This window comes from Vicugna pacos, chromosome 17 (assembly GCF_048564905.1).
Source record: "Vicugna pacos chromosome 17, VicPac4, whole genome shotgun sequence".
Lineage (NCBI taxonomy): Eukaryota > Metazoa > Chordata > Mammalia > Artiodactyla > Camelidae > Vicugna > Vicugna pacos.
Genome location: NC_133003.1, coordinates 1,157,629 through 1,184,870, shown reverse-complemented (window position 1 = coordinate 1,184,870; position 27,242 = coordinate 1,157,629). Strand labels below are relative to the sequence as shown.

The window sequence follows — 27,242 nt, the reverse complement described above, 5'->3', positions numbered from 1 at the left end:
CTGGGTCATTGTGTCATGTTTAGATTCAGGCCCAGTGTCTCATCTCGGCCTCTGGGGTGGGCTGCCCCACAGTGCTCTCTGCTTTTATGCCTTCTGGTCACGTGTCTTTATGTGACCCCCCCTCCACACACCCTCCCCTGCGGGGTGGATGGACATTGGGACCGGGTTCTGACGTGCAGAGTGACGTGTGAAAATGGGCGTGACTTCACTCGTTCCCAGCTCCAGGGTTCCTTCTCCCTCTGTCTCTCTGCGCCTGTCCTATCTCTCTCTCTCTCTCTCTCTCTCTGTTTCTCTCACTCCCTCTGCCTCTCTGTGTTTCAGTCTCTCTGTGTCTTATCCTGGATGTATGTGCGTAGACATTTACGTGCGTACCTGTGTATTTACGTGTTTATATTGTTAGGGCCCGGGTCAGGTCACTTCTGAAAATGCCTTGATGACATACTGATTGTTTTCATGTCACTGAAAAAGAAAAAAAACTTTTTTGCAAGTTGTGCGAGCACTTTGGTGGGGTGAGCTCTAAGGATCGGCACTGCCGGGGAAGGGCTGCTGCGCCTGTGGCCCTTTGATGCGTCCTGCACACTGTTTCCCTGGAGAGGAGTGTCTGTTCTCTCGTCCCTCCGGGGGATCTGCTGGGGCCTCTGCCTCCTCACTTTGTCACCAGGCTAAAGTCCTGCCAGCGTCATGGTGACCAGTGTTGTCCCTCCACAGTGTGTCCGTCCGCCTGTGTCCTCCCCCGAGAGGTCGAGCACGTCTAACACACACTGGCCACCTGCTCTGCCTCTCATTGGAACTGCCCGTGTGTGTTCTGTTTGTTTAGAGCAGTGGGTTTCGAGAGGTTTTTGGACCCCGGGGATGTGCAGCCTTTCTCCAACCTTGGGTTCTGAGGAACGCTTCTTCCGGGACGTGGTTTGCCTTTCCGGCTATAGTTCTGGGCTTTTGCTGGTTTCTTGATTTGCTTGGTTTTGTTTCTGCCCCAGGGAAGAGCTAAGCATCTCCCTTCTGTCTTCTGGCTGTGGTGTCACAGGGGGAAGAGCAGTGCCTCCCCCGAGGTTATGCACAGAGTTACCGAAAGGGCTTCATTGTGCACATGACCTCTTTAGCCCACCTGGATTTCCCTTTCAAATAATCAAAATGCTATTTCAAGTGAAAGCAAAACAAAACATCACCAGCCCCCGCTAAAGCCACGTGGGCAGGCCCGCAGAGCCACCTTTCCTGTGGCTTCATTGACAGGGAACACCCAGGAGAGGTAAAGACAGCCAGAGGGGAAGAGGACTCGGGGCTGCCAGGGGCTGGGGGGCTGGGGGTGGGGGTGGGGGTGGGGGGGAGTGCGTGCTCCGGATCCAGGGTTTTACTTTGAAGAAAGGAATAGTGTGAGCCTGCATGGTAGCGATGGTCGCACGGCATCGTGAAGGCACCTAGTGCTCCTGCATTGCACAATTTCAGAGGGACAAAGTCTACATTTTATTAAAAGAAACTTAAAAAGGCAAAATAAAGGATGCCATAACCGATATGGAACAAACAGAGGGAAGTGAAGAAAAACCAAACACAAACCACTTCAGGGGAATGGAAGTCAAGGTCGGGTGCGGGAGGGGATTCGTGGTGGGATTTTGAAGAAGAAGGTGTGGGTGGGCACAGAGGGGTAGGGGGCTCAGCCCCAGGAGCTGGTGACGCCTGAACTGGTTCTCCGTGGCCCAGCGGTCCAGCTGCAGGTGCAGCATCTTCAGGAGCTTCGGAAGCAGCAGGAGCTGCGGGACCTTCAGGAGCAGCAGGAGCAGCGGAACCTTCAGGAGCAGCAGAAGCTGCGGGATCGTCAGGAGCAGCAGGAGCTGCTGGAGGGGCAGGAGCTGCAGGATCTTCAGGAGCAGTGTTAGCTGCTGGAGCTGCAGAAGCTGCAGGAGCAGCAGGAGGGAGCTCGGGGTCCCCTGCTGGATCCTCATGGTCCTGGTGTTGGTCTCTGGCGGCTTCCCCTGCCCCTGCCTGCTCTGGATCTGTGACTGTTGGAAGTGGAGAGAGCTTTCAGTCTCGTGCAGGTGCTCGCTCATGCTGGGAGAGAGGAAAACTTGACCCACGTGCCTCCCTTTCCGTGGGCCTCTTCAAGGACAGACATCTTCCCAGAGCTTTCCGGACAGCTCCCACCCAGCAAGTGCCCACAGGATGTGTTTTGTGACTGAACTCTTCTAGACAGGTGGTCTGAGGCCAGTCTTTGCTCTGGTGCCAGCAGCAGCCTCTGGGGACGCCTCCCTGTGTGGCCGAGCCCTGGGCCCTCCCTCACCTACGCACATGCACCAGCCCCGCCCTTCTCACCTTTGGGCTCTGCCTCGGTGGGCTCCTGGTCCTCCACCTGACTCCCAGGGAGGTGCTCCAGGTCAGAGCCGGGTCTGCTGAGCTGCCTGTCACCCGCGGGCGGGACCCTGGCGTGACGCCTGGGCGGTTTCTGGGGAGGAGGCCGTCGTGGTGGCGGGGACCCCTCCGTGTGCAGACTCACCCGGAGCTGGTGCTGGCCCTGAGAAGCGTGCACCGGCCCCTCAGTCGGGGAGGCGGCGCGGGTGTCCTCATCCAGCGGCTCCTGCAGTGTCCTGCTCTGCAATGACAGTGACCGGCAGCCGGCCCGGCCCGGCCCGGAGGTCTCAGAGCCCTGCCCGGCCAGGACCACGCCTGCTTCTGCCCGCTCGACCCTCTGCTGCCAGATCAGACTGGGACCTTGGTCAGCTCAGACGGCCACCCGGGAGGGAAGAGACACAGCCAGAGGGCATGGGCTTCGACCCGGGCGACAGGGCCCTGCCCGGCTCGCCACAGCTCAGCCCGCCAGCTGGGACCCGGGCTGGGGACGCGACCGGCCCCCCCCCCAGGCCTCTGAGCTGCTCGTGCTTGAGGCAGGGCCCCCCCCCACCCCACCATGACTGCCCACCTCCACCAGCAAGGAAGGGGATGTGGGGCTATACCCGGGTGTGGTCTGAGTGGTGGCCCGGCCTGGGCGGGCCTGCCCCGGGCCTCCCTGGGTCACCTTTGGGTCCCTGTGGCCAAAAGGCCAGAGGCGCCTGGGGTGAGAGCTGACCCAGCGCCGGCACCGCTGGCCCAGCCCCTCGCTGCGGGCCTTCCGGGGGCCGCGGCCTCGGGGTGTTGGGACGCAGCAGAACATGTGTGACTGGGTGGAGCTGAGTTCACCAACCGAGTGAGCTGAGTAGGGGCTTCTCGACCGAGTGGGTGCCCGGTGACCTCAGTTCTAAGTTCTGTTGGGTTCTGCTGCCAGGGAAGTGAGGTCACTTCCTGGGGTCCCCTTCCCCAAGCTTCCTCCTTACACAAAGCTCCCCAAGGGCCTCTCTGGGCTGCTGACTGCTCACCTCCCAGCCCATGCCATGTCCGCACACAGTGACACCAACTCAGCCCCCCTCCCCAGGACCCTGCGGAGGCCTGGATGCAGCCAGGGCGCCAGCTCTGAGGACGCGGCTGGGTTCGGACCCGGCCCCCCCTCGTCAGCAGTGCTGTCACCCTGGACAAGCCGCCTGCCTCTCAGGGTCTCTCTCCCCAGTCCCCCGTCGGCACAGTGGGGATCATCCTGGCCCCTCCTTCCTGGGGAAGCCATCGTGTCTCCAGAGCCACAAACACCTACCGCACCTGTCAGCCCCGCGGGCTGGCATCACAGGGAGCTCGTGCACAGACTCAGCAAAGGGAGGGCCCCACAGAGGGCTGGCGGAGCGCAGAGCACACCCCACGCAGGCTGGGGTCTGCCCTGGGGTCCGGAGAAAGTCACTCCCCTTGCCGCCTGCTTCCCAGCTCCCTGTCGGGGCGTGGGGTGGGGGTGGGGAGAAATTGAATATGACTGTCACTTCGTTCTCGCTGGCATACCACCTCCTGGGTCATTGTGTCATGTTTAGATTCAGGCCCAGTGTCTCATCTCGGCCTCTGGGGTGGGCTGCCCCACAGTGCTCTCTGCTTTTATGCCTTCTGGTCACGTGTCTTTATGTGACCCCCCCTCCACACACCCTCCCCTGCGGGGTGGATGGACATTGGGACCGGGTTCTGACGTGCAGAGTGACGTGTGAAAATGGGCGTGACTTCACTCGTTCCCAGCTCCAGGGTTCCTTCTCCCTCTGTCTCTCTGCGCCTGTCCTATCTCTCTCTCTCTCTCTCTCTCTCTGTTTCTCTCACTCCCTCTGCCTCTCTGTGTTTCAGTCTCTCTGTGTCTTATCCTGGATGTATGTGCGTAGACATTTACGTGCGTACCTGTGTATTTACGTGTTTATATTGTTAGGGCCCGGGTCAGGTCACTTCTGAAAATGCCTTGATGACATACTGATTGTTTTCATGTCACTGAAAAAGAAAAAAAACTTTTTTGCAAGTTGTGCGAGCACTTTGGTGGGGTGAGCTCTAAGGATCGGCACTGCCGGGGAAGGGCTGCTGCGCCTGTGGCCCTTTGATGCGTCCTGCACACTGTTTCCCTGGAGAGGAGTGTCTGTTCTCTCGTCCCTCCGGGGGATCTGCTGGGGCCTCTGCCTCCTCACTTTGTCACCAGGCTAAAGTCCTGCCAGCGTCATGGTGACCAGTGTTGTCCCTCCACAGTGTGTCCGTCCGCCTGTGTCCTCCCCCGAGAGGTCGAGCACGTCTAACACACACTGGCCACCTGCTCTGCCTCTCATTGGAACTGCCCGTGTGTGTTCTGTTTGTTTAGAGCAGTGGGTTTCGAGAGGTTTTTGGACCCCGGGGATGTGCAGCCTTTCTCCAACCTTGGGTTCTGAGGAACGCTTCTTCCGGGACGTGGTTTGCCTTTCCAGCTATAGTTCTGGGCTTTTGCTGGTTTCTTGATTTGCTTGGTTTTGTTTCTGCCCCAGGGAAGAGCTAAGCATCTCCCTTCTGTCTTCTGGCTGTGGTGTCACAGGGGGAAGAGCAGTGCCTCCCCCGAGGTTATGCACAGAGTTACCGAAAGGGCTTCATTGTGCACATGACCTCTTTAGCCCACCTGGATTTCCCTTTCAAATAATCAAAATGCTATTTCAAGTGAAAGCAAAACAAAACATCACCAGCCCCTGCTAAAGCCACGTGGGCAGGCCCGCAGAGCCACCTTTCCTGTGGCTTCATTGACAGGGAACACCCAGGAGAGGTAAAGACAGCCAGAGGGGAAGAGGACTCGGGGCTGCCAGGGGCTGGGGGGCTGGGGGTGGGGGTGGGGGGGAGTGCGTGCTCCGGATCCAGGGTTTTACTTTGAAGAAAGGAATAGTGTGAGCCTGCATGGTAGCGATGGTCGCACGGCATCGTGAAGGCACCTAGTGCTCCTGCATTGCACAATTTCAGAGGGACAAAGTCTACATTTTATTAAAAGAAACTTAAAAAGGCAAAATAAAGGATGCCATAACCGATATGGAACAAACAGAGGGAAGTGAAGAAAAACCAAACACAAACCACTTCAGGGGAATGGAAGTCAAGGTCGGGTGCGGGAGGGGATTCGTGGTGGGATTTTGAAGAAGAAGGTGCGGGTGGGCGCAGAGGGGTAGGGGGCTCAGCCCCAGGAGCTGGTGATGCCTGAACTGGTTCTCCGTGGCCCAGCGGTCCAGCTGCAGGTGCAGCATCTTCAGGAGCTTCGGAAGCAGCAGGAGCTGCGGGACCTTCAGGAGCAGCAGGAGCAGCGGAACCTTCAGGAGCAGCAGAAGCTGCGGGATCGTCAGGAGCAGCAGGAGCTGCTGGAGGGGCAGGAGCTGCAGGATCTTCAGGAGCAGCGTTAGCTGCTGGAGCTGCAGAAGCTGCAGGAGCAGCAGGAGGGAGCTCGGGGTCCCCTGCTGGATCCTCATGGTCCTGGTGTTGGTCTCTGGCGGCTTCCCCTGCCCCCGCCTGCTCTGGATCTGTGACTGTTGGAAGTGGAGAGAGCTTTCAGTCTCGTGCAGGTGCTCGCTCATGCTGGGAGAGAGGAAAACTTGACCCACGTGCCTCCCTTTCCGTGGGCCTCTTCAAGGACAGACATCTTCCCAGAGCTTTCCGGACAGCTCCCACCCAGCAAGTGCCCACAGGATGTGTTTTGTGACTGAACTCTTCTAGACAGGTGGTCTGAGGCCAGTCTTTGCTCTGGTGCCAGCAGCAGCCTCTGGGGACGCCTCCCTGTGTGGCCGAGCCCTGGGCCCTCCCTCACCTACGCACATGCACCAGCCCCGCCCTTCTCACCTTTGGGCTCTGCCTCGGTGGGCTCCTGGTCCTCCACCTGACTCCCAGGGAGGTGCTCCAGGTCAGAGCCGGGTCTGCTGAGCTGCCTGTCACCCGCGGGCGGGACCCTGGCGTGACGCCTGGGCGGTTTCTGGGGAGGAGGCCGTCGTGGTGGCGGGGACCCCTCCGTGTGCAGACTCACCCGGAGCTGGTGCTGGCCCTGAGAAGCGTGCACCGGCCCCTCAGTCGGGGAGGCGGCGCGGGTGTCCTCATCCAGCGGCTCCTGCAGTGTCCTGCTCTGCAATGACAGTGACCGGCAGCCGGCCCGGCCCGGCCCGGAGGTCTCAGAGCCCTGCCCGGCCAGGACCACGCCTGCTTCTGCCCGCTCGACCCTCTGCTGCCAGATCAGACTGGGACCTTGGTCAGCTCAGACGGCCACCCGGGAGGGAAGAGACACAGCCAGAGGGCATGGGCTTCGACCCGGGCGACAGGGCCCTGCCCGGCTCGCCACAGCTCAGCCCGCCAGCTGGGACCCGGGCTGGGGACGCGACCGGCCCCCCCCCAGGCCTCTGAGCTGCTCGTGCTTGAGGCAGGCCCCCCCCCACCCCACCATGACTGCCCACCTCCACCAGCAAGGAAGGGGATGTGGGGCTATACCCGGGTGTGGTCTGAGTGGTGGCCCGGCCTGGGCGGGCCTGCCCCGGGCCTCCCTGGGTTACCTTTGGGTCCCTGTGGCCAAAAGGCCAGAGGCGCCTGGGGTGAGAGCTGACCCAGCGCCGGCACCGCTGGCCCAGCCCCTCGCTGCGGGCCTTCCGGGGGCTGCGGCCTCGGGGTGTTGGGACGCAGCAGAACATGTGTGACTGGGTGGAGCTGAGTTCACCAACCGAGTGAGCTGAGTAGGGGCTTCTCGACCGAGTGGGTGCCCGGTGACCTCAGTTCTAAGTTCTGTTGGGTTCTGCTGCCAGGGAAGTGAGGTCACTTCCTGGGGTCCCCTTCCCCAAGGTTCCTCCTTACACAAAGCTCCCCAAGGGCCTCTCTGGGCTGCTGACTGCTCACCTCCCAGCCCATGCCATGTCCGCACACAGTGACACCAACTCAGCCCCCCTCCCCAGGACCCTGCGGAGGCCTGGATGCAGCCAGGGCGCCAGCTCTGAGGACGCGGCTGGGTTCGGACCCGGCCCCCCCTCGTCAGCAGTGCTGTCACCCTGGACAAGCCGCCTGCCTTTCAGGGTCTCTCCAATTCCCCCGTCGGCACAGTGGGCACCATCTTGACCCCTGCTTTCTGGGAAAGCCATCGTGTCTCCAGACCCTTATAGTCCTACAGCACCTGTCAGCCCCGCGGGCTGGCATCACAGGGAGCTCGTGCAGAGACTCAGCAAAGGGACGGCCCCACAGACGGCTGGTGGAGCTCAAGGCGTACCCCACACAGGCCGTGGTCTGCCCTGGGCTCTGGGGAAAGTCACTCCCCTTGCCGCCTGCTTCCCATCTCCCTGTAGGCAGGTTGAAATTAAACACAACTCTGACATCATCCATTCCGGCATACCACCTCCTTCGTCATTCTTTCATGTGAGATTCAGGCGCAGTGTCCCATCTCCGCCTCTAGGGTGTGCTGCCTCATAGTGGCTCCCTCCTTTTTTACCTTCTGATTACACATCCTTGTGTGATTCCCGCACACTCCTCTGCAGGATTGTGGATAGTGGGACCAGGTTTTGACATGTAGACTGACTTGTGAAAGTCTGCGTGACTTCCACTCATTCCCATCTCCAGTGTTCATTCTCTCTCTGTCTGTGTCTTTCAGTGCCTGTCTTTCTTCCCTCTCTTTTTCTCTCTGTGTTTCAGTCTGCCTATCTCTTTCCTGTATATGTGTGTCTATAATTATGTGTATATGTGTGTATTTATGTGTGTGTATTGTTAGAACCCAGAGCAGGTCACTGATGAAAATGCCTTGATGACATACTGATTGTTGTAAATTCACGTTACTGAAGAAAAAACATCTTTGAAATTTGTGCAAGCACTTTGGTGGGGCACCTCTAACGATCAGTACTGCTAGGGAAGGGTTGCACCTCTGGCCATTTGATGACTGCTGTACCGTGTTCCCCCAGAGTGGATTGTCTGTTTACTCTTCTCTCCAGGGAATCTGCTGGGGCCTCTACCTCCTCACATTGTTGCCAGGGCTGGTTGTCACCAGGCTGAAGCCCTGCCAGTGTGATGGTGACCAGCATTGCCTCACAGGGTGTCCTTCTGCCTGTGTCCTCACCTGAGAGTCGAGCACCTCTAACACACAGTGGCCGCCTGCACTTCTTCTCATTGGAACTGCTTGTGTGTGTTGTGTTTCTTTTCAGAACACTGGGTTTCGAGAGGTTTTTAGGCCTCATGGGTGTGAAACGTTTCTCTGACCTCGGGTCATGAACAATGTTTTTTCCAGGCTGTGATTTGTCTTTCCAGCTGTATTTCTTGGTCTTTGTTTGTTTTTTGATTTTATTTTGCCGCAGGAAAGCATCTCCTTCTGGCTCTGGTTTTACACTTAGAACAGCAGTGCCTACCCCGAAATTATGCACATAGTTACTAAAAAGGCTTCATTTAGTACGTCTCATCTTTAATCCATCTGGATTTTTCTCTGAAAATACAAAAATGCTAATTCATGTAAAAGCAAAAAAATTCACCTGTTCTGGCTTAAGATATGTGGGCAGAAAAAAAGAGCCACCTTTTATTATTTCATTGATAGGGAACCTCGAAGATAGGTACAGAAAGATAAAGGGGATGAGTGCTTGTCAAGGGCTGAGGGAGGGAGGACGCAGGGTGAGCTTTGGATACACGCTTCTACTTTGAGGAAGGAAATAGTCTAAAACCAGACAGAGGTGCTGATCTCACAGCATTGTGAGTGCACTTAAGGCTCCTAAAGTGCACAACTGAAAATGGGAAAAGGCTAAACTTTATTCTTGTAGACTTAAACCATAAAAATAGATGATACGTAATAGAAAAGAACAAATCTGACCCCATATTAGATCTCTTCCTGTGGCTTTAACCCTGTGCCCTGTTTTCTAGGCTTAGTCTCGTCTGTCTGGTAAACAGGAGAGCCTGTTCTCAAGGCTCTGATCTTTAAGCAGATTAACACTTTTGCACTGGTACAAGACAGCAAGTTGCCGAATAGAAAGTAGCTTGTTTTGTTAGAGGTTTTACAGGGGCACCATGACTTCACCCACATGGACTGCTTTAGACCAAGAACATGGCTGACTAATGTCCTGGAGAACCATCTTCCTCAAGTCAGACTTTAGGTTCCTTTTGTACTAAAAAGGGGAGGGGCTGTGGTTGGTTGTTGCAAACTTCTTAGTGTAGGAATTCTTTGTTTTTGGAATCCTTTGCAGCTGTCCCTGTGGGTCAGGTTATGGTGCCCCTGTAAGTCCTCCAACAAAACAAAGGTTATTCCGTATTCTGCAACTTGTTATCTTTATAGGAGCGCAAAAGTGTTCATATCCTTAAAGGTCAGAGCCCTGAGAATAGGCTCTCCTGTATATTTCAGGCTAAAGGCAACGTTGTTTTACAAAAGCTGCAGAGCTAGTGAGACTAAACCTAGAAAACAGGGCACAGGGTAGAAGGAAAAGGAACAGATTTAATAGTCAGATTTGTTTTTTTCTACTACAGTGCCTTTTGGTGAGAGGTAAGAGGTTGTTTCCAGGTGGGTCCTTCTCTGCCCAGGCTGGGGTTCAGACAGGAGCCCTGCCAGGTTCACCATGACTGTGGACCTGATATCCCACAGAGAAAGTAACAATTATCAGTGATTAAAATCACCTGTCAAAGTCCCTTCAATTGCCTGTAAACTATATGGCAGGGGCAGAGGCAGACAGGGAACTTCTCATTGGCCCATCAACAGTCTCCCCAATGCAAGGGACCAGTGTCATGGCTGGTTCCAAGGTGGCCTGGCTGGTGCAGCTGCCTGCTGGGCTCTCCAGCCTTGGGCTCCTGACAAGGACGCTTTCAAATCTCCTGTCCCTTTTCCCTCTGCCCCAGCGTGAATGAACATGGTCCCTACAACCACCTGGGCTGAGCCCAGGCCATGCAGATAGCCTGATTCACACAGCCCACTGCCTACTGTCCATCTCCGGGCTCAGCTGCACCCTTACCCCCTCACAGGTTCCTGTGTCTCCGTTCTCAGGGTCCGGATCACCATCCGGTCCATCAACCACCCAAGGCCCACAGGCCAGTGGCAGGCAGCCTGGGACCACCCTGACCCCCAGGCTCAGATGAGGCACAGGGCGTGGAGGTTAGAGTGCCTGAGCTGGAATTGAAACTGCCTCCAGCCTGGCCCGCTACGCCCTGTAGCCTCAGACTGTGCTGTGCACACTAGGCTAGAGCCCCGCTGGTGGCAGTCACCATGGTGACCAGAGCCCGGACTTCCTCGCCCCACCCGCGGGTTAAGGGGTGAGGGTGTCAGCTCCAGGTAGTGGTGCACTCTGAGTGAGGGGGATCCCGCAGTTAGGACAGGCTGAGGGGTGAAGGGGACCATATCAGAATGTTGGGGGGGTCCTGCGATGAGGCATGAGGAGTGTGCTTGGGGTGTGAGGGCCAAAGGTTAGTACTAGCGGGGTGGAGTTTGGGGGTGGGGGTCTCCTTGTGACAAGAAGCCCTGTCTTGGGGGTGCAGTCTGAGACTGGGCCTGGCTGGAGGTTGGGGGGCAAGCAAGGGGAGTGGGGCTGGAGTGTGTGGCCTGGCCCAGGGCCGGTGTTGGTCCTGGTTGAGCCAGGACCTGGTCGGTGTCGGGGTGGGGTCACTGGGGATGGAGACCCAGCGGGGCGGGCAGACGGGTGGTCATACTGTACTGCCCTGGCCTGCCCCAGCCGTCTGGGCCCCACTCACAGAGAACCAGAGATTGGGATCCCCACCCCGAGCATCCGCGCTGCAGGCCTGAGGAGGAGGTGTGCGGACGCGCAGAATCCGGACCCCGCCCGGCCTGTGTGGAAGCTGGACGTGTGGTGGGCGCTCCTGGACCAGTTCCTGAGGAGGAACGAGGCTTGGGGTCTGGGCCGCTGCTTGCCGTCGCCTCTGCTGCCATCGCTGGGCAGGTAAGGGGGCACTGGTGGGGGTGTGTAGGTCAGGGAGCCGGTGGGTGAGGCCTGGGCTGCGCAGCTGGGGAGGCGCACAGGGAGGGGTGTGTGGGTGAGGCCCAGCTGCGCTGCCCATTAGGACCCTGAGGCGGGTGCGGGTCTCCACCATAGTTCGTGGTGCCTTCGCCCGGTTTGTAGTCCCTGAACCCCGTTTCTTTGCTGCCGCTTGTACCCGGGTTTGAGTAAGTGGGTGCAGCCCTGGGAGGTGGGAGGGCACTAGAAGGCCCTGGAGCACTTCCCTCCGGCCCTCAGATCATGGCTTGCTCGTGGGAGGCAGGTGCGGGGTTGTCGGGGGCAGGGGTGGCAGTATCCTGGCATCAGCAGGGAGAGGGGTCTGCTCCTGGGAGCTGTCGAGTTGCTCCCATCTACCCCACAGCCTGTCCTGGGGGTGGCCTCTAAAGCCCCAGGTTTGCAGGACTCAGGTTACAGGTCAGTCTGCTTTTGGGAGGAGGGCGCGGTGCAGTGAGTGTGTGAGGGCGGTGGTAGCGACAGCGAAAAGTGGCAGCAAATCCCCGTGCTTGCACAGGGCAGCCCAAGTCCCACCATTGCCACCTCCATCCCCTGATAGCACAGCTGCTGCTTTCCAGGAGCAGGCTGACCTGTAAACTGAGTCCCACGATCCTGGGTTATCAGAGGCCGAGGCCAGGACAGGCCGCAGGGGAGTCTGAAGCAAATCCATAGACTCGCATGGGCAGACCCCTAAACCCCTGGTTGCTTCTGCTGCCTGTGACCACACCAGGCCCGCCTCCTGGGAGCAGGCTGACCTGGGGACATGCCTGGGACAGTAGAGGCTGCCTCCAGGCCATGCCGTGGGGAAGATGGGGACAAATTTACCAGTTTGCCAAGGGCAGTGCCCCTCTCCCCACCAGAGCCCCAAGTTCATGGGACACTTTTCCAGGTCAGTTGGCTCCGGAAGGCAGGTGCGGTTGCGGTTAGAGGGCGGCAGGGGGAGGGGTGCTGCTCCTCCTCCAGGTGGCAAGTGGACTTGCTTCCATCTCCCAGGGGCCTGTCCTGGTGGCGGTCTCTGCTGCCCCAGTTCACAGGAAGCATGTGTTCATGTCAGCCTGCTCCTGGGAGGAGGGTGCAGTGTGGTCAGGAGGCAGTGTCAGCAGCAGGAAAGGACTTTAGGAGGACCGGGCTCTAGCCCAGGGTAACTCACTATCCTTTCTTCTCTTGCTTCCTCAGTTGGTAGCTGTAGTGGCTTTTCCAGTATAGGTTATTACCAGATATTGAACATAGGTTTCTGTGGTATACAGAAGAAACTTAAAAAAAAATGTTGTATATTTAGTGGCTAGTATTTGTAAATCTCAAACTCCCAGATTTACCCTTCCCACCCTGTTTCCCTGGTAACCATAAGATTGTTAACCAAGTCTGTGAACCTGTTTCTGTTCTGTAGATGAGTTCATAGTGTCACCCTTTGTTTTGATTGCACATCTGAGTCATATCATTTGGTATTTTTCTCTTTCTGGCTCACTTCACTAAGAATGATGATCTCTAGGTCCATCCATATTGCTGCAAATAGCATTCTTTTAACCTTTTTAATGGCAGAGTAGTATTCCATTGTATAAATATACTAGTTCATCTTCACCCAGTCACCTCTTTCTTCATTTAGGTTGCTTCCACATTATGGCTATTATATATAGTGGTGCTATGAATACTAAGGTGCAGGTACCTTTTTGCATTGGAGTTTCCTCTGAATATATACCCAGAAGTGGGATTGCTGGATCATAGGGTAAGTCTATTTTTAGTTTTTTGAGGAAATTCTATACTGTTTTCCATAATAGCTACACCAAACTACATTCCACCAGCAGTGTAATAGAGTTCTCTTTTCTTCACACCCTCTTCAGCATTTATCATGCATGAACTTTGAAGTGACAGCCATTCTGACTGGTGTTTTGTAGTTTTGATTTCCATTTCTCTGGTAATTAGTGATATTAAGCATTTTTACATGTGCCTATTGGCCATTTGTAGTCCTCATTGGAGAATTGCTTCTTTAGGTCTGCCCATTGTTGGATTGGGTTGCTTGTTTTTTTGTTATTAAATTTTATGAACCGTTTATATATTCTGGGAATTAAGTCTTTGTCAGTTGAATCATTTACAGATATTTTCTCCCATTCCGTAGATTGTCGTTTTGTTTTGCTTATGGTTTCCTTTGCTGTGCAGTTTCCTTTGCTATAAGTTTAATTAGCCTTTAAGTTTAACAGCTCATACATCTTAATAACAAAAAACAAACAGCCCAATTCAAAATGGGCAAAGACATAAATAAGCAATTCTCCAGTGAAGACATACAAATGGCCAATAGGCACATGAAAAAATGCTCAGTGTTGCTAATTATCAAGGAAATACAAGTTAAAACTAGATGAGGTATCATCTCACACCAGTTAGAATGGCCATCATGCAAAAGTCATTGCATATGTCATTCAAAAATCGTAGCACACATCATTAATTATGGGGGCTTTTTCTGCTAGTCACACTCGAGTTTAAATTCCAACCCAGCTACTGGCTGTAAACAGCCAGGGAATTGTGTCCAGTGAATACATATCTGTATTTGTCATTTTCCCTCATCAGAGTGGTTTCTCTTTCATATATGAAATGATAAGCATGTAATTTACATTGATTTTTATGCATACATTCACATATAATCGCCACAAAATACAAGGCCACTTAAAAAAAGATACTCCTTTTTTCTTACTGTAGAATGTGTTCAAACCTTTAGCAGCAGATTCAGCAGTTACAGGGTTAACAGTACAGCTGCCACCCCTCCCTGTCCTGGAGCCTCACAGGGACACTGTGAGGCTGAAGAAAACTTTTTCCTCCAGTTTATCTAAAGCTTTTCTTCAGTCCTGGGATTGTTTTAATATATAATTTATTCATTTTTTAATGGAGGTACTGGGGATTGAACCCAGGACCTCATGTGCACGCTGTGCCACTGAGCAACACTCTCCCTGGCCAGGCCTGGAATTGAATAACCTTTACTTCTCCCTCTTGGAGGAGAGAGGGACACAAACTTCAACATTTTTGACCCACCCGGGTCCATCTTTGGAAATGGTGGGGCACTTTTTCGTCCCACCTGGGGGGAGAAGGAAGACCATGGGGTCACCAGGCGTGGGCTTTCCCCTCACTGAGGCCAGCAGGCCAACTCCTGGGGTTGCATTTGCTGCTTTCAAATGCATTGGTGCATTTTACTTCTCCCACCTGACAGCTTAGCTTCCATTTTATACTGTGGGTGATTGCGTGGCCACCAGGGACCAGATTCATCGTGTCCCACCCTTCATTCTTCCTTTTACTGAACAAGGCTTTTGTGATACTTGTCTGAATCAGGGCTGTTCTAGAGAATCCCAGCGCTGCCCTCCCTGTTCCTGAGAGCACTCCCAGGTTCAGTGATTCGCTAACAAGCCTCACAGGGCTCTAGATGTGGTCATCCTCAGGGCTGAGATTTAGTATAGTGAAAGAGAAGAAAGGAAAATCAGCAAAGGGAGAAGGCATGTGGGCCATGTCTGGGAGAAACCAGATGGATATCCTCTCCCAGGGGAGACGCACAGGATGCCCTTTGTCCCCCCAGCAAGGCGCTGTGACCACATATGTGAAGTGTCATCTTCACGGGCAACGTGGGGAGACTCGGTGCCCTGAGCTTTCACTGAGGCAAGTCGTGTAGGCACGTCTGCCTGGCGCTCAGGTGAGTTCCAGGCCCCCGGAAGGAAGCCTGGAACCATGTGGTCTGTGCAGACAGTTGAGGCCCAGGGATGCATTCTTGGCAGTTAGGGGATGGTCGGAACCCTTGCAAAATCCAGGTTATTGGAGGCCAGCAGAGGGCAGCCTTGCAAGCAGGCCTTTCCAAGGACAGCAGTCTCGGGCCTGCTTTGTTAGCTTGTCTGTTTCCAGTACCGTAATTTAAGCTGGTTCATGTCTCACTGTTAGACATTTAGGTGGTTATTTTTTTTCTATTGTAATAAAAATATGTGATGCATGTTTTTCTTTTTTAAAAATATTGTATTTGTTTGTTTGTTTTTTTTTAATTTATTTATCTATCTATATCTACTTATGGTTTTTTGCAGGGGGTTAATTAGGTTTCTTTATTTTAATGGAGGTACCAGTGGTTGTTGAGCCCGTTACCTCCTGTGTGCTAAGTGTGTACTCTACCGCTGAGCTAACCTCCCCCTCAATGCGTGTCTTTCTAACTTAGAGCATTTTGGTTTTTTTTGGAGCAGGTTGTAATCCCTAGAAAGAGAGTAAATGTCTTTTCTGAGTAGTTTTTTCATCACTTACAACTTCTGATACACATTTAGATATTTTGTCCTCCCTTGCCTTTTCCAAAATTTAATTCTCATCAGTAAGTTTTTCATAGTATTTGTTGTACTGATAAAACAAAAATACACCATTGAGTCTTTAAAGTCACTATCTTCATTAATACTTAATAATTATTTTAAAAATATATTAAGATTGGGAAACTGTGAGTACTGATTGGATCAGCTGTAGTTTTTGGTGCTGTGATAGGCCCCAGCTGTGATAATGTTGAAGAAGCCGTGAACAAGTCTGCCCGAGGAGCTCCCGCTACAGTTCTGGGAGAGACTCGGAAGGAAACAGCCCCGGTGCAGTTCCCGGTTTCTGGCCTGGAGCTGGCTGCCGTGATGAAGATCAGGACCAGGGTCATGAGAGGCGTGGACTGGAAATGGGGCGATCAGGTGCTTAGAGATTTGACCCAAACACATGAGCCGCTTGTTAGTCATATTCTGCGCATCCTGGGGGGTGTAACCTGGAGTCAGTACCTACCTTCTCTCAGGATGTTTGTGACTGACCCATGACAAAGTACCGACTCCAAGGCAGGTGACTAGAGGCTCCAAACAAGGAGGGAGCAGCAGCGGCCTGTCGTGGGGCCCCGATCAGGATCAGGCCTGTGAGGAGTGGGGACTGTTTTCAGAGAACTCCTGGTGTGAGCTCAACTAGGGGTGTAGCCTGAAACGAGAGAGTGAGCAGGAGAGAGCACACCTCATCCGAATAATCAGGTCGAGAAAGCTCTGGTGCGGCCTCTAGGAGCTGATGGCCACATGCCTGTCAGCACCCCAGCCAGGCAGCAGCAGGCGCTGGCTTGGGGGTGCCCACCTTTTGTCTTCTACCCCAAGCTCCTTCCTCCCACATCTCTGCAGGGTCACCCCAGGTGGAGGTCAGGGGCCGGGCCCTGCACCACTGCCCAGGCTGCTCGTGCAGGACTGCGTTCACCCTCCTAATGATGTGGAGCTGCCTTCTCACGTCCTGGTGTTCTCAGCTTCACTCTTAAGCACGCGCCTCCTGAGAATCATCTCAGAATTGGTGTCCAGAACAGGCAGCAGCATCCTAAAAACAGCTTTTACTGATAGAAATGGGAGGTGGAGGTTCACTCTAGGGTCAGAGAAAAACTGAAGAATGAACGGGAATGAGGCGGTGCTGGTGCTTGTTTGAGGTTCTGACCTCGTGAAGCCCCGAGGGATCTAGGGGCTAAGGAGCAGGGCGGCAGGACCAGGCTGGAAAGTCTCATCTCCACGTTGGCTTAGAGAGGATGCCGACTGAGGTGACACCTTCCCAGCTACCTCTTCGGTAAAGGAGTGCGGGCAAGTTAGCCCCAGTGTTTGCTGTGCGGTGACGGCGTTCGCTGTGCAGTGATGGTGTGAGCTGTGTGGTGACGGCGTGAGCCGTGCGTGTTGTAGCGGGTCTGGAGCCCTCTTGGACACGCAGCCTGTGCCAATGCTGCAGCCACCCTTACAGGCCATATTCATGTGACAGACTGGTCCGCACCCTCTTAACCAGTCTCTGTTTCGGCTTCCCCAGGACAGACCTCCTCCTGGCCTTGGCTGTGTGATCCGTGAACTTGGAGAGGATGGGTGGATCATGGTCCAGAGGGACACGGGCAATACCAGCTCATACAGGATGGGAAAGGAGGGGAAGTATGACCTGAAGTTGGCGGAGCTGCTGGCCTCCACGCAGCCCTCTGCAGAGGACTCGGACACAGAAGATGACTCCGATGGGTGCCATGGGGCCTGGCAAGCTGTGGGCACGTGCTGGCCGGCCATCATTTCATCTGGGAGTGAGAGCAGCTGTGTAGACCAGGCTTCCCCGGAAGGTCAGTTTTAAACCGGCCCCCAGTGATTCTGTTGGATTTGATTTCTGTTTTCCTTGGAGACAGTGTGGTGGGAGGGAGCGGGCAGGGCTGTCTGTGTCCTCGCCACTGGTGGGCTTTCTGGGGGCCCTGAGCTGGTGTCTGAGGTAGTGAGCCAGTGCCTGGAGGAGTGGGTGTTACCCTGCCATGCCAGAGCATGCCTTTTTGCTTCTGTCACCTTACCCACCAAGGTCCTGCTGTCAGGCATGTAGTGTCGAGTAGTAAGTCAGTACTTTACTACCTGAGGGAAAGTGGAGGTGGGAGTTTAGCGTGACCGCAAGGTTAAGGAGATGCAGGATGTGGGAGGAGGGCTTCAGGACTTTTTCAGGCCTTGGGATGTTGAGATCTTGGTGAGACCGTCCAGGAGGCCAGCGATTTTTCTTGGGGCTCCAATGTCAGCTGTATGCACAGCATGGGCAGGCTTCAGAAGTCACTTTTATGGTTAGGAGAGGAAACCTGAGAGGCTGAGCTCATCAGAGAAAATGGTGTGGAAGGTGTCAGAGGCAGTGCTCCGTGCCCCGTGTGCGTGCCACTCTGAGCATCAGATGTACACGGATGACGTCTGCCCTTGGCAGGTTAGGAGTAGTGTGTGTGATGCCGCGTGGCCCTGCCTGGGTCAGTGCGGGTTATGTTATCATTGCATCTGACAGTGTCCTGGTCAAGTGCGCCTCCTCCCAGCTCTCTGCCAGGGGGCTTCACTTAGGAAGTCGGCCTGAGCAGGGCTGGCCAAGTGACAGGAAGGTGGCCTGGACATGTGTGCCCCTAGCTCTGCATCCATGGAGGCAGCCACCTCATCTTCATCCTGCGCATAGCCAGCTCATTAACAACCAGCTTTTGACATTTGATGAGCTGTTTTTCTGAGAAGTGAGTTTTTATAATTGTTTTAGTTCTTCTGAGCTGTATGCTGAGATTGCTTTAAAAAATATTTAAAAGGCTTGATTCCTTTGAAGGAGGTAGGGATGGAGCTGAATAGGGTGTTTATTTAGTGGACCTTGAATTTCATCTTCAAATATAAAGAGCTGCTTCCCTTTCCAAAGTAAGAAAAGAAGAATGTGAAGTCAAATCCCTTAAATTACGTGTGGAGACACTTTCCCATTTATTTGGGAGTGTAGTTTCTAATTTTGATTTTTTTTCAGAAGTTGTAACAAATTGAAGGGAAGATTCACCCCACTGCAATGATGCTCACCAGCGCTGTTAATTTACTTCAAACTCTGTCTGCTGGAGCCCATGCTGAAGTCATGCAGAGTGAAGACACCAAGACTGCGTGGACTGCTGCGCATGTTGGTGGAGAGGGCAAGGATGGACAAGACATGTATGCAGGGAGTGCTGTGGGCCACAGAGTCAGAACCGGGCTGTGAGGCTGTCGTGTGTGAGTGGGTGCGTGTGTCCGTGTCCTCCCAGGCTTCCTCGGCTTGTGGCCACAGCATTCCAGTGTCTACCTCATCTTCTCTTGGATGCCTCTGCTGTCCTTTGCCTCTCCTAAGGGCTTTCATTGGATTTAGGGTTCATCCTAATGCAGTATAATGTCATCTCAGTCCTTACCTTCGTTATACATGTGAAGGGGTTCATTTTCAAATAAGGTCCCAGCTGAGGTTCTGGGTGAAGATGACTCTGGGGGGATACAGTTCAACCCACTAAAGTGTTTGAGTATGTGGATGTGAGGGTGTTAAGTGTGGAGAGGTGGAAGTGAGCGCAGCGAGTGTGTGTGTGTGTGTGTGCAGGCTTGAGTGCATATGTAAGTTTGTACATGTGAGTGAGTTTGTCTATGAGGGTGTGAATGTGAAGTGAACAAGTGAATGTGTGTGAGTAACTGGGTGTGTGACTGAGCAGGCATATGTGTGATTGTGGTGGGGTGTGAGTGTCTGTGCATGTGTCTGGGTGAGAGTGACTGAGTATGAGAGTGAACATGGGTCTGAAGGGCGGTGTCCCTGGAAGCCAGGAGAGCAGGAGGGCTGGGCCGTGGGAGCTGGGGAAGAGCAGCTGGTCCAGGGGTCTGAGCAGGTCATGGGATGCCGCCCCTCCCCAGGGTCACTGCCAGCCAGGAGGGAGCAGAAGCCCTGGGTGCCCGAGTGGGGCCCCGGGTGGAGCAGACAGGGTCATGGTCAGGTCAGAGTCAAGTTGGATAAACCTCATGGAAACCTCTTACTCTCATTCTGCTTTGCAGACTTCTTAGCCTTGGCCTGGGAATTTAGGACACAGATTAAATATGAATGAGCTCATGGAGGATGTTTAAAACGTGAGATTTCAAACCAGTAGGAAGTTTCCTCACAGAGAACTGCTGTTGGAATTGTGAGTTGTCTCCCTACTGCACAGAAAGGGTGAGTGGATGAAATTCCTTAAAGAATTTGAGTTACTACACATGCTTTAGAGATTTTTAACATGTAAAGTGTCCCTTGGGAGGGTAGAGCTCAGTGGTAGAGTGGGTGCCTAGCATGCACAAAGTCCAGGGTTTAATCCCCAGTGCCTTCATATTTTTATTTTATATATCAACGTAATTACTTCCCCTCACACAAAAAAACAAAAAGACAAAAGAAAGTCCTTTGGGCTGGTTTGAAAGTCTCCTGTTCCTCTCCCACTGAATCAGTGAAATTGTAACATAGCTGTGAAGTAGTTTCTCCTTGAAAATAATGTTATGGAGGTCAATTAAAAGCAAAGGTTGTGCCGAGTGCTTCTTTGTAGAAGGTGGGTGCCCAGCAGCACCGCCTGGCTCTGGCAGGCCCCCCAGCAGGCGGGGGTGCCAGGAAGCCGGCCGAGGGGGTAGGGGCCGCGTGCCTTTCACCTCTGCTTGGGTTTCCCTGTAGGATGTTGATTTCCCTTTGAAATTCCCTTTTTAAAGGCTCTGTTTATTTTTGGGGTTTTATGGGGTTTTTTTTCAGGAGGTATGTAATTAGGTTTGTTTATTTATTTTGTTTTTTGATGGAAGTACTGGGGATTGAACCCAGGACCTTGTGCGTGCCAAGCATGTGCTCTTGCACTTTAGCTCTACCTTCTCCCCTTAAACACTTCATTTTATTCAAATGTATATTCTTAAATACTTTGTTCCTGGAAAAAAAGGATGAAGAAACTAACCTAGAAATGAATTCAGCTTAATTTTAAGTGTAAGAAGCAGGCAGCACCCTGGACTCCGCTCCCCAAGCTTGCTGTCTGTCTGTGCTAGGCCCTGTGGGAGGGCTAGTTTCCTGATTCTGAGGACCCAGAGGTGGGGGGCTTCATGGCGGTCCTGGCCGTGGGCAGAGGCATTGACAGTCGGTTGCACCTGGAAGGACAAGTCATGCGCAAGGAGTTTGGAGAAGGCACTGTGACTCCCATCACCCCGAAGGGCAGGATCACCATGCAGCTCCGTGACATGTGCGCCTGTCATGTGTACCCCCTGAACCAACTGAAGCCAGTAGTGAACCTGTGTTTAGTTCCTAGGTGAAGTGGGAAGAACTTGATTCTGGCCGTTTATGTCTGCCTTGTAGGACGCCATCCAAATTCAGGAAGCATGTCTGCCTTTCTTTTTCATCTCGTGCTCCAGTGGTGAATGGGACCTATCTCACAGGATTACATAGACTAGTAGCTCATTTGTCTTATTTTAGCCTCAAAAAGACATGAAAGGGCATTAGCTACTTAGAAGGTACTGTGGAAATATAAGTTAGTTTTCATTATTTTTAAACTGTGAATTAATAAAATTTATTTCTTATCGAACAGCTCAACTTTCAAAAAATCCCTGAAAATGATTCCCTTAAATGAGCTTTTCTTCATGTACAAAATCCATAATAATCATATTGAGTGACATGGTTTGTGTGGCAGCTGGTGTCATGTTAAACCTGTGAATTAGGGATACATAGAGAAAGTGATTTATATTATTTTGATGTAACCCAACTAAGACCTGACCATATCTTTCAATAAAATACTGTTTTTGATAATTACAAGAATATGTGCATGTTGTAGGTAATACCTAAAAATTTAGTAACCACTACCATGATGTAATTATTGCTGACACGTTGGTAAAGAAAAAAATTTTAGTTTCTATTTACTGTGCATGTAAGTCTTTGTCTTGCCTCCAGTGTCATCTTTTAACATTATTTTCAGATGTAAAAAGACTTACATCTACATGTGGTGTTTCCGAATTAAGATTTGTGGCTCTGACAGCTTCCAGAACATCCATGTGCTCTGCTCACTGGACACACGTTGAAGGCTCCTGCGCTCCGTCTTCAGCTCCCCGCCCGGCGTTCAGCGGCACCGACTTGTGCTTCACAGAGCCCATGCTCTTCGTCTGGGCTCAGTTGGTGAACCTCGCTGGCAGCAAATTGGAAAAGCACAAAATAAAGAAATCACCTAAGCAGGGTTTTGCAGGTCAGTACACGCGCTTCTTGATGAAAGAGCTACAATCTTAACTAGTATTATTTGAACAACATCTTGTTTTGTCAGAGCAGGTCTGTCACTGCCGAAGTCTTTGGGTTCGGATGGACTGAACACTGGTTGAGTGACAGCAGGTGTGGTGATGAGTGTGTGTGACACTAAGAATGATGCCGTGGTGGGGGTGGCACCCAGAGAATCCCCAGGCCTCCCCACTTCCCTGTGCCAGCGTTTATTCTGAACACACTTTTTGAAGAAAAGTCTGTGTTCTCTCCCTGCACATTGACCCCCCCAGCTGAGGCCCCCCAGCCTAGTCGCCTTTCTTGAGTGTTGCTCTGGGTCTCATCACAGCCAGACCCAGCAGGGCCTGTGCATCTGGACCTGCCTCACTCTGTGTCTGTGGACCATGGCTGCCTGTCTGAGGCCGAGGCCGGCCCTGCTCCAGCCCTGCCTTTGGTTTGGGGCGCTGCTCTCCATTTCCCTGACGTTGCCCCTCACGTGTCCTTTGAGAATTCTTCTCCCTGACTGTTGTTTGCACGTTAGAAGTCCTTGTGGTTGCGTCCGTGACTTCTGGCTCGTTCTGCCCACTCTTCTTGAGTTTCCTCACCCATTTCTCCCCAGTCCTGTAATTCCTGCTGCAGCGTTTATGATGGCTCTCCAGTTCTCATCTCTGGCTGGAGGGCCAGGTGCATGTAAACCACAGCATGTCCACAGTTCAACTAACCTTGTCCCTTAGCCATGTTTCCTGTCACAGTGAATAACCGTCTGCTGGGTGTTCGAGCTCAGTGCCCCAGAGGCACCTCTGGCTCCTCCATGCCCTCCCGTCCTCATGTCCCCATGCTGCCTGCTGTGGCCTCCAACATGTCCTGCTTTGGAATGCTGCTGCTGTGGCTAGTCTGGCTCTCCTAGTGGTCTGGCTCCATCTTTGTGGCAGCTTCCCTGGTCTGTTCCTCTGTTGGCCCGTGGACATCACTGCAGTCGTTTGATTAGATAAGATCCTGTTGCCAGTAGATGTAACTGGTGTTCAGGTTCTTGAACCATCCCAGAAAGAATTCCGATGAGACACGGAGGTTAAAGAAAGTACAGTGAGGATTTATTCAGGCATAGATAGGGCACTCTCAGGGGAAGAGCGGGCGGGCTCAGGTGAGCGGCTGTGCTGAGTTTCTTTGGCAAGTTGGATACATAGAGTGTAAAAATGAATGGGCAGAATATTCATTAGGAAGTGAATATTCATTAGAAACAGGCAGAATATTCATTAGGAAGTATATCCTGGTTTTCATCCCAGCTTCACCTTCCAGAGGGGAGGAGGGGTTTTTGTCCTTATTTAGTCTGGATCAGAAGTGTCACGGCATCAGTGCACGATGGGTACCTCTAATCTGCAAGGCTAATTTTGTTGAAGTGAGCGTATAATGAGTAAAAGGTTACATTGGGACACTGGGGATTCCTGCCTTTTCCCACCTTTCTTTGTCAGCCTTCAGGCTGCTTGTCACTCCAAAGTGTGAGACTGCTTTTCAGCCCAGAAGTTCCTGCCTTTCTTTTCTACCCAGGGACCCCTGGTGCTTACATGATGTAGGGTTTCCTGCATTTGGCCCCATGCCCCTCATTTCTGCTCAGTTCCTGCCATATGGCCTGGGTCCCCCTTTCTCTGCCCATATCTAGCTATCTGCCTGCTCTAGCAATCCTACAGAGTGCTATTATCTTTACGTTAGAGAACTGTATGTCCTGAGTATCTGACAAAATTGTGTTGTCTGAGTCTTGGCAAGAAAAGGTGAAAGTATGTTATTTATGAGATAGGTGTCTGGGTGAAATTTCAGCGACTTGGGAAACACCTGATCATACTAGAAGTAGCTAACATGGCCCTAACTGTGTTAAACCATTGCATCCTCACCTAACTCGAGGTAGCACGTGGCAGGGGAGACCTCAGGGCAGAGGAGGATGCTCACCCACAGCCCGGGGAAGGGCAAGCCCTTCATCACTGCCAGGCTTTGCAAAGTCAGATCAGTCCCTCGGGGCAGCGCCATCCCCAGGGCCGACCCTTGCTGAGGGAAGAGCCTGTGGCCTCCCTGCTGAGGCCTTTTCTCCCCCAGGACAAGGACACCTGGGCCTGCTGAGGGGCCAGAGCTGATGCTGTGCATCCTGAAGGCGGGCCACGCGCTGCTTTCCCACCAGGACCAGCTCAGGTGGATCCTGTCTCAGGACACAGCAGCTACTCACGCAGGTGACTTTCTCCGAGCCCTTACAGACCTGTAAGAAAGGCAGCCAAGGGACACGTACGGGTGGCCCATAGAAGGGGAACTAGAGATGGCTTCTACGTGAACAAGGAAGATGTGCCACCAAGCCAGTAACTGATGAAACACAGACCACGAGTGAGAAAGACAAAGCCTGAGGGGAGAGAGGGAAACAGTGCTCTGCTGCCTCAGTGGTCAAAGTGTGGCCCTAGGACCAGCAGTGATGGTGGCACATGGGAGCTTGTTAGAGGTGTGGGCCCTTCAGGCTGCAGCCCAGACCTAAGAAATCAGGATCTGCATTTTTAACAAGGCTCCCAGTGCACACGAAGTGGGGCTCCTCTGACACTCTGCTGGGGGGGGTTAAGTTGGTACAGCCGTCCACTGGGCATCTGAGGACATGCTAGACTTTAAAATGCATGTGCACACGTATCTATATCTGTACGTCCATTGATTAGCTAGTCATCTTGTGCGAACTGATCACATGGAAAAGCACGAGGAAATGTGTTTATAGATGCTCATTGTGGCTTTTTTTGGTTGGTCTCGTTTTTATGCTGAAAACTGGAGATGCCTCAGTGCCCATCATTAGGCGGTGTACCGGAACGGTAGCATGCCGTGGTGCTGTTCACAGTGGTGGTCCATGTGTGTGCCCCTTACCATGGAAATGTGAAAATGATAAAAAAAAAAAAAGCACATTGCTGTATATGTATATCTGTTTGTAGATTTGCCACAGAGAGTGACGAGAATTTCAGCTGACTTTATTTTCTTAGTACTTTTCTGTATGGCTTTAGTGTTCTAGAATGAGCTCATATTATTTTGAATAGGAAAAAACCCAAAGCTATGAAAAAATTTTGGACTATCTACTGTTGAAAGACATTGTGCTAAATACTGTGGGCAACCAGACAGTCCTCATTTATGGTTTTTTACTCTTTGGAGTCAGGGTGGGGAAAGAAAATGAAGGCAGGTAGCTCTGTCCAAGGTATATGCTCGTGTGCTGTGAGATGTCTGAGCACAGTTCCACACATGTCCTGGGGATGCTGGCGGCTGACAGCTGGGGAGGGCAGCCTTTGAGGGGTGAGTCAGGCCCTGGTTGTAGGGTGATGAGGAGTCCCTGTCCTGGGGGAGGAGATGGCAGGAGCACAGGCATGATCAGTGAGTATTTGTGTACTGAGCTTGGCAAGGAGCTCAGGGTTTATCAGTGATTGTAGGGCTAAAGCTGGAGAGGTCAGGTAAGTCGTGCCCAGGGAATTGGACTGGCTGTTCTGTGGTCACCCTGGTGAGTAGCTACAGCAGCATTGAATCGTGGTTACCATCCCATGCTCGGGGCAGAGCGAGGGCTCCAGGTGGAGCTGTCCAGCACAGGGCTTGACAGACCACCACAGCCACCTGTTTCATCAAGCTTTATAGAAACACAGCCATGCCTTCTTGTTTACATGTCATCTCTGGCCATTTTTACACTTCAGTGGCAGAGTTTGAGTGGCTGTGACAGACCCTGTGGTCACTAAGCCTAAACTGTTTACTCCCTGGCTCTTCAAAAAAATTTACAACCCCTGGACTAGAGGATTAGTAGAAATTGTATCAGTGGGCTCGGGGCAAAGGAGAAGTAAGTGCCAGACACCTCACCCAGAGCTGCTCAGGTGAAGACAGTAGACATCACCCTGACCACATGACACATTGGGAATTGGTGTCAGTTTATGGTGTGAACAAGGGCCATGGCGCACACTTGGGAGTGTTCAGAGCTGGGGTCTAAAGCAGTGAGTGCTCACCCAGGCAGAGAAGGGACCCGAACTGGACCAAGGGCAGAAGTCTAGGAGGTCACTTTGTTTGGCTCTAAAGAGACAGATAGAAGAACTAAAGAAGGACAGAGGCCAGAAAGCAGGGAGTGGAAAATGCTTGAAGATTTTGATTGGCTAACGCTTGATGAGGTAGAAATCATATATCTGATTTAACATGCTCAGTGCGCTGTTTTAAAAAAAAAACAAATTTCTTCTGTATAGCACAGGGAGCTATATTCAATATCTTATAATAACTTTTAATGAAAAAGAATATGAAAACAAATATATGTATGTATGTATACACATGACTGGGACATTGTGCTGTACACCAGAAACTGACACATTGTAACTGACTGTACTTCAATTTAAAAAAAAGTTTAAAAGAAATAGTAAAGATGTTTGTGGTTGAAAATGCAGTGTCATTCTTATTTTGTTTTTAAATTCAGATGATGGAGCAGCTGCATCCCCTGACCTCAGTGACATGTCTCCTGAAGGCCTGCAGCCCCCAACGATCCTCTTACAGCAGTCACTGGCCTCGGCCACCCAGCCGTCTCTGGTGAGGCCATATTTGACCAACAGGAGCTTGAGGTACAGTCAGTAGTAGTCTTGGCAGTCTTTATCCAGCACACTAGGTTGTCAACTTTGTTTTTTGGTAGATATGTAGGTAGATTTCCTTAAGGATATAGTCTGAATTTTAAATATGTGAAAATAATTCTTGTGACTAGGTAGGTGTTAAGCATGTTTGTCATAGAACGTTACAATACTGTTTAAAGAATGAATGAGTTAAAGTTTAATTTTATTTTGAATTTCTGTGAATTATTTGAAAAAGTCAGCTGGATTCAGCATGCATTCATTGCTCAAGTGTTCTTGGAGGAATCTTTTCCCAGGAAACAGTGTCATTGAAAGAGCCCCATGAAGCCTAGGAAGATGGCACTTGCTGGTTTGTCTCACTCACGCCAAAGCCTTTCCTGAGCATGCTCTGTTGAAGCCAGGCTCTCAGTCTACACCCTGTTTCCAAGCACGTGGTGCACTGCGTACTCGGGGGTGGACTGTGGGCATCTTCCCGCTGAAGAGAGGACATCTGACCAGGTCTAAGCATGATGGGGACATCCATGGCCCACCACATGGAGGACTAGATTTCTTTTTTTAAACCTTCTTGCTTGCAGTACATCAGAAATACTGGACAAAACATCAAAGACAAAAATTAAACTTTGAGAGCTTAATTTGGCAGGCAGAAAACACCCTAGTAGAGATCCACAGAGACCAAGACCCTGCATGGAGCCAGGATCCAGAGCGAGGAAGCGGTGGGTGCAGAGGGAGAAGGCAGGAAATGCTGGGCACGGGGGCAGCTGGGGAGGAGGGTGCAGGGCCTTCTGTGACCCCCACCGAGTGCCAGCTGCTCGTCAGGTCTGAACACCTGAGGTGAGAGGCTGGGTTAAAGTCGCCCAAGCCCCTGCCGGGTGTTTTTTCCTGTCCTGCCCTCCTGTTCCTTTCTGAGGCTGCTGCTGTCATCTGGGGATTGCTTGTGAGTTTCTGTTTG

General features: G+C 52.4%; 1 protein-coding gene and 1 pseudogene across 1 annotated transcript; one reads left to right on the top strand and one right to left on the bottom strand.

The window, feature by feature from the left end:
- LOC102526683 (E3 ubiquitin-protein ligase HERC2-like) overlaps positions 1-27,242 on the top strand; it is a 224,239-nt pseudogene that overhangs the window by 170,316 nt on the left and 26,681 nt on the right.
- LOC140686536 (uncharacterized) lies at positions 5,289-7,109 on the bottom strand. Its single transcript, XM_072940778.1, has 3 exons — positions 6,849-7,109; positions 6,151-6,427; positions 5,289-5,840 (listed from the first exon to the last, which is right to left on the bottom strand). Exons 1-3 carry the CDS (start codon positions 6,981-6,983, stop codon positions 5,311-5,313), a joined length of 942 nt encoding a protein of 313 aa, XP_072796879.1. The 5' UTR covers positions 6,984-7,109; the 3' UTR covers positions 5,289-5,310.